Source organism: Protobothrops mucrosquamatus, unplaced genomic scaffold (genome assembly GCF_001527695.2).
Source record: "Protobothrops mucrosquamatus isolate PMUCROS unplaced genomic scaffold, P.Mucros_1.0 scaffold_260, whole genome shotgun sequence".
Taxonomy (NCBI): domain Eukaryota; kingdom Metazoa; phylum Chordata; class Lepidosauria; order Squamata; family Viperidae; genus Protobothrops; species Protobothrops mucrosquamatus.
The window spans coordinates 351315-358444 of record NW_015386336.1 but is presented as its reverse complement, the minus strand read 5'-3'; the positions used below and the strand labels follow the sequence as shown (position 1 = coordinate 358444).

Below are 7130 nucleotides of genomic sequence, written 5' to 3'. Positions count from 1 at the left end.
AATAATAATAATAATAATAATAATAATAATAATAATAATAATAATAATAATAATAATAATAATAATAATAATAATAAAGTTGGAAGGGACCTTGGAGGTCATCTAGTCCAACCCCCTGCTCAGGCAGGAAACCCTATACCATTTTGGACAAATGGCTGTCCAGTTTCTTCTTAAAAACTTCCAGTGTTGGCGCATTCACCGCTTCTGGAGGCAGGTTGTTCCACTGGTTAATTGTTCTAACTGTTAGGAAGTTTCTCCTTAGTTCTAGGTTGCTTCTCTCTTTGGTTAGCTTCCACCCGTTGCTCCTTGTCCTGCCTTCAGGCGCTTCAAGACTGGATGGAACACAACTATTTCTACATACGTGTTTGCACATATGCAGATAGATATATAAATTACACTCCACGCTGGTCATACTAAGCTTGAGGCAGTAATTTGTCAATATATGCTGAAAGCAGAAACCTATACATTAGAAATCTATGATTGTAACAAATACTAGGATAAAGCTATTCCTCATTTAGCAGTTACCTCACTGAGCAAATGTTTACAAATATGGCATTATTATTTTTTAAAAAAAACCATTTTCTGACTAATGTGTACATTTACAACCAAATTTCGTGCACTTGGCAACAAAAGCCTTCAGTATAAAATTAATCACTTTCAGACACAGCCTGATGTAAGGTTCTAATGAACTAATTAAGGTCACAGATCTGAGCTTGTTAACTTGGGGGTTAGCATTTTTTAGAGGAGCACTGCACTGCAGAGAAATGCAGCTTAGGAAAAGATAGCTTGCTTAAGCAATCTCTCTGCCCTGTGAGGGGGGGGGGGGGCTGGTCAGGTGCAGGACTCTGCCCAAGAGAACTTTATCTAAATGAGAGGGCAGCAACCTGGTCTTCCCGGCTTTTCCATTTGTCCGAAATGGTATAGGGTTTCCTGCCTGAGCAGGGGGTTGGACTAGATGACCTTCAAGGTCACTTCCAACTTTACTATTATTATTATTATTATTATTATTATTTAGCAACCATTTAGTTCCTTGTTTTAAAGAGAGGGTGTAATGCATATGAGTTTAGAGAGAACATTAAAGTGCTGCATAAATTCTAAAAATGATGTTTCCAGGTCAAGAAGCAGAATTATATTAGCATTACAGTTATTGTATCCAAACTGAAAAAACGAGGTGCCTGCCAGATTGTAACAAGGAGTCATATATCTGTCTGCTGTCATCTAGTGGTAGCCCAGATTTTTATAGCATAGATATACTGTATTTGGCAAAGTAATCAAAAACAGAAAATGTGATAATAGCAGTGAAACCACATCAACCATGTATACTTTTCTGTAATTAAACTTGATGTAATTACCCAAAATAGAATCCAGATAGTCGCAGCAGAAATCTTACTGCAAATTTCCATTTACTGGGTTATAGCAACAAAAAAGCAGATTGGGTATTAAAAGAAACTTATGTAAATAAATTAATGGATGGTAGAGTCACATTTAAAATATACTACAGTTCTGATTATCTCATTCTTAAATATAAATGTCGGATAAATAATGGCAAATAACTACAGGTAATCCTTCATTTAGCTACCACAATTGGGACCAGCAAGTCAGCCATTAAGAGAAGCGATCACTAAGTGAAACCATGCATGTGCTTATGATCTTATTTCAGCTTTGCTTTGCAGACCTGTGAAGATCATAAATGTGAGGCTTAGTTGCAAAGTTACTTTTTGTTGGCAATCTCTGTATGAGGTTGCAGATTGATTGCAGTCACTGTACAGGGCAGTCACTAAATAAGAACTACCTGTACTGTAAATAGATTTTAAGTGAAGATTATACACTTTTGATCAGAAACAATAAGGACCTTCTGTACACAAAGCATAGATATTACTATTAAATTATTCCATACTTCTCGATATCCTGCCTGGATGAAGAGAGAATCTGTGGTTCTGAGGTTTTTTAAGTTATGTAAAAACAACTTCAATGAAAAATCTGGACTGTGTTCCTTAATAGTATCCAAAACTGCGCAAATGATGCTTAGCGAAATTAATGAATGCAGACTGAAAACTGGAAAAGAAGAAAAGTGGCAAAAAGAAAGATCTTTGACTTGTCCTTTATTGTTTGCCTGCATCTCTCATTAAAATCATCATTATCCTCCACAGCCTTTCTCCAGAAGCTCTCAATTTGCAACACCTGGCAGTTTCAGATACGTTCATGTTTATACCAAATCAAAGATTAAAAACCAAGTGTAACCACTAGCTATTTTTCTTCTGTTCTTTCACTTTTGTCCCTTGCTTGGACAGTCATGTAATGTCATACTTGGATCAGTAACTTTCAAAAGTTGCACGTCTGTGGAGTCTCTTGTATTTCTAGGAGTTTTTAAAATATCAGTATAAAATAGGGTTAGGGGTTAAGAACAAAAAAGCCCATCTCCTAGCTAGCATTTGTGGCTTTGTACTGGGGTGGGTGAAGGGAGTATGTCATACCAATTTATATCATTCATTTTACTCTGTGGGAAGGGAACGTCTGTCAATTCAACCACCCACTCCTTTGTGATTTTTTTTTCCTTTCAAGAGTGCTTCAACTGCTGCTTTTTAGTAAATGAAACTGCTTGGAGCTATGTTGCCTGTGTGTGAGAGATGCTGTGGCACAGCACCAAACAACTGGGCAGTTTTTAGGCTAGAGTTAGTTGCTAAGTAGCCAGAAGAACCCAGCATTTTTGTTTAAACTGGAAAAGAAAAGGCAAATGGATTTGGGTGAAAATGTCAGAGCTCCTATGAAAAATGTCAGGCTGCTGCTGCAAAAAAAAAAATTACACTTTTACTGTTAGCATAATTTTCTTTCTCCCTTGCCCCTTCCTTGACAGAGTGTGTGCAAAATAAAATCTTTCTAAACCAAATTTCACTTCCTCATCAGTTGAGAAGAAAAGGAAGGGAACAAAAGTATATCAAATAACCTACAAGAACAAAATGTGGGTGTAATATTATGTGAACATAGCAATTCTTTTACGTTAACCTTGGCTTGGAGGAGGGAGTGACATGCCAGCAGAGTCAAGTTAGGCATTTTCTGAATGTTTTGACATGCCAAGCGCAAAATGTTTCCCATCCCTGGGCATTAGAACCAGACAAAGTAGAGAAGTCTTCTTTTAATAAGACCCCGGTTACGGATTTTCCACTATGAAGTCCCAAATTAAAAAGTAACAACAATTATAATTATATGGTCTAGATTACCACTGATTCAACGAATACTCTTGACTAGAGAGAATATTGGACCACAATTTTCTTCTAGAACTATTACCGTAAGGAGGTCCATCTATCAACCTGCAGCAGGAAATACTGTATAATACATAATTGTAGTGCTCTAAGCAATGTGGAGAGGCCAAGACTAAACAGCATGATCTAGAGCAGAGGTGAGCAACTGGCCCCATTATGACTTGTGGACTTCAATTCCCAGGCTTCCTGAGCCAACATGGCTGGCTCAGGAATTCTGGGAGTTGAGGTCCACAAGTCATAAAAGGGCCATAGTTCCCTACCCCGATCTACAGAGTCAGATTCCCTCCTGCCACTTAACCAGTGGGCACTCATCTTTTGGCCATTCACAGTCTGTGTACTGTGAATTGCTTTGACATAATTTTTGGCAGACATTGACATACATTTGAAATAAGATAAAAAATTAAGTTTCAAATCTGAATTCAGAGGGGAAGGGCATTTGCAACATAATCAAATGTGAATGGGTAGGTGACTATTAATATGTATCCTCTTTAAATATATATATCTTCCAAAATGGCAGAGAAAATGCTTATCAGAAGTTGATTATTTGCTGGCTAAAATGTCTGAAATGTTATTTTTACTCCAACAGGTTGAAACTTACCGTTCAGACCCTCTGGTCTGTCATGGTGGCATGAAAGTCTCCTTTGTCATTCAGCTGCTGAATGCTATTGCCAAAATAGAGCGCTCTCTCCCTAAACTGTTTCTCCCCATCTTGGTGCTCCATGGTTCACCGGACAAACTCTGCGACATCCGAGGGTCTTACTTGTTGATGGATACTGCCCCAAGTCAGGATAAAACATTCAAGGTTAACTTATTTCATTTTTGCAGGATCATACAGTTACTGTTTTTAAAGTTGTGTTCTGTTCATTGATTCAAATGTATTAATCTAAGCAGATATATTTTTTTAAAAAAATCTAGATTATAGGCATGCTTTAGCTTTTCAGGTACTGAGAAGGCCCAGATGAAATACGTTTTGCGATGATATTCAAGTAAAATTTTCAATTTCTTCCATTCATCATAATTCAAAGCCCATTCCTAGGTTGATTAATCCCATTGATTTTAGCAGAACTTAAACATGAGATACATTCACTCAAAAATAGAAAGCATAATGGCTATTATTTGTAAAAATCTCACTTCTATGAAAATGCCCAGAGGAATGCCTAAAATTCAAAGAAGCAAGTTGCATTTCAGGAAGACAGAGTTAATTAATCAGTTTTCCTTAGCACATAATTTTTAAATCGGAAGTAGATAAAAGGATCGCCCGAAACTGCACATGGAAATAGCATAGAACAACAGCATTAAAAAAAAGGATTATTTAAAATGCAGGATCCATCCTCTTGGCTATTTCAAATTTGTGTATTGCCAATAGACAATAACCCTTTGTCTGAAATGGTATAGAGTTTCCTGCTTGAGCAGGGGGTTGAACTAGAAGAACTCCAAGGTCCCTTCCAGCTCTCTTGTTCTGTTCTCTGTTAGATATTTTCCAGTCTCTACTGGAGCAACCGGATACAGTGAAAACATCACAGAGAATATATTTAGGAATTTTCCTTAGGATCTCTCTTGTGTATAAAACTCTGAAACATGATTAGAAGTTCCTTATGCCACATCCTTTACTATTTATAAGAAATATTTATAGATTTGAGTTGGTCTTATGTACATGACAGTAGACATTTATGGATGAGATGACTGAATTCTAACATAATAGATGAAATGTAAATTATAAAAATTGTGCATTTTTTACTTACTATTAGAGGGGATTAGCAAAAGATAGATTCTACTTGAAATTTGGGAATAAGAAGACATTTATATAAAAAGACAGGGTGATAACTGTAACTAAGTAGATAAACAAAAATATATTCTGTAGATAAGGAACAGATTAGGTTATTTTTCATAGAGTCACTGGGGATAGAGGCTATTGTCAGTATACTGAGTAAATGGGTATTCCAGAAAGGAAATGCCAAATCAAAAGAGAAAATAATGGCGGTATTAGAAAAACAAACACATCTGTGGAAATGAAGGTCACAGGACAAAAACACATAGATGGAAGGAATGGAAAAGAGTTGTAGATGCAACATTTTAAAAATTGATTATCTTGTTATTATCTTTTTCTTGGTGTCTTACATGAGGGGAGGAATATACAAAATAGGCAAAATAGGGCATGAAATACTTAGTGGCATTTCAATGAATAAAATATTTCAATAATACTTTTTTACCAATCAGATATTTGAGAAATATACAATGAACAGGATTTTCTTGAGATGTTTCTAAAGTGTTATAAATATAAACATAAATGTGTATGAAAGGAGCAATCTTCAGTGAAATCCCTGCATCTATGCCCCTATGCGTTAATTCATGGACACTAAAAGTATTGCAATGAAGAAAGATTAAAAAGAGTTTGTGCTTAATTAATTAATTAATTTTAAATGTGACTTGGGGAAGATGGATAGATTATTATTAGTTATATGCTTAGAGTTTTAATTGATTGTTTTTTAATGTTTAGAGTTAAAGGATGTTTATATTTGTTTGTCTTAAATTTGGGCACTTATATTTTGAGATGGGATGAGGTGTTTGTAACCCTGTAATCAATTCTGGGAAGTCCGGGGGGGGGATTGGGAGTGGGTGGGTAGAAATAGATATAAAATAATCAGGTGTAATGATGCTAAATTTTTGAGATTGATATTAATGTATGCCTGTATTTGTATATTTGGTGTTTTTTTCTTTTTTCTTTGAAAATTAATAAAAAATTGTTTGGGGAAAAAAAAAGAGTTTGTGCTAGTGCTGCTTAGCAGTGTTATACAATACATCTGAGCACTAGGGGAAAGTATGTGATTAAAATATTCTAAGGTATTAATCCACCTTCCTAACAAGCTAAAATTTACAAATACAAAAGTCAAGATTGCTCCCTAATTGAAGATAATACTTTAAAAATTGAGTTAATTAGCTAGATATAGGACAAGATGTGTCATGTTAAATGGCAAGAAAGGCATAATTGCGTGTTAAAATGGCAAGAAAGGCATATATTGGAAAAATAGTCTATCAGAAGTAATTTGCAATGTGTCTTCAACTTCCTTTCTTGCATCCTGCAGGTATATGACGAAGCCTTCCATGCTCTCCACAAAGAGCTTCCTGATGTGACTACTTCTGTTTTTAAAGAAATAGAAACATGGATTGGCCAGAAAGCAGCTGAGGAAGCCCACCAATCTAAGCAAAAGCCACTCTGAAACCCTGTGTCTGGTGGTTGGGGTATACTGGGAAGGGTTCTTTTTGTTTTAACAGCCTCTCTTTGAGGGGAAAGGTCTTATAGGGGCTCCTGAATTAACTTATTTTTTACAAGAAATTGCTGTGTTACCTGGCGTGGGATGGGAGGAGAATGCCATGCTCCATTTAAAGCAGTTATTCCACAGAGGAAAGAACTAGCAAGGACATTAGTGTGGACTTTACAGCTGGGAGTGCCATTGTATTAAAGGACTTTGTCCAGTCTTTCGCCAAACCTAGTTTTTTGGTTTTCCCAAGGAGTTCCTGAGGTGCTGAGGTAATTTTTTATATTGCAATAATTTTTGGAATGTTTCAAAGTTTGGCATCTTCCACAGCATTCTATTTTTACTCTTGCCAGATTTTAATTCTTCCCTCCTGTTCTTGGAAAATTTTCAAGCCTTCTAATAGGACCAAGTATTTGACAGATAAAGATAGGATTAGGAGGCTGAGGAATTCAGAACATCTCACAACACTCAAATATATATTCCAGATAATCTGGCCAAAGGGTTTTTCCCCATACAAACCCCAACAGGCCTTGAAAGAAGAGACCATTAGATGATAGATACAGCACAGTTTTGCACTTTGAAAGGGTGTAGTTTGTACTCAGACCATTAACAT

The 7130-nt window shown here is 36.0% G+C and overlaps 1 protein-coding gene across 1 annotated transcript in view; it reads left to right on the top strand.

Annotated features, from left to right (window-relative positions):
• The window catches only part of LOC107302447 (monoglyceride lipase-like), a 20971-nt gene extending 14084 nt beyond the window's left edge, over positions 1-6887 (top strand). Inside the window, exons 5-6 of the mRNA XM_015831552.1 lie at positions 3847-4062; positions 6344-6887. Coding sequence (XP_015687038.1) covers positions 3847-4062; positions 6344-6478 — 351 coding nt within the window. The 3' untranslated portion in view covers positions 6479-6887. The remainder of the gene's footprint in view (positions 1-3846; positions 4063-6343) is intronic.
• Positions 6888-7130: the final 243 nt, after the last annotated feature.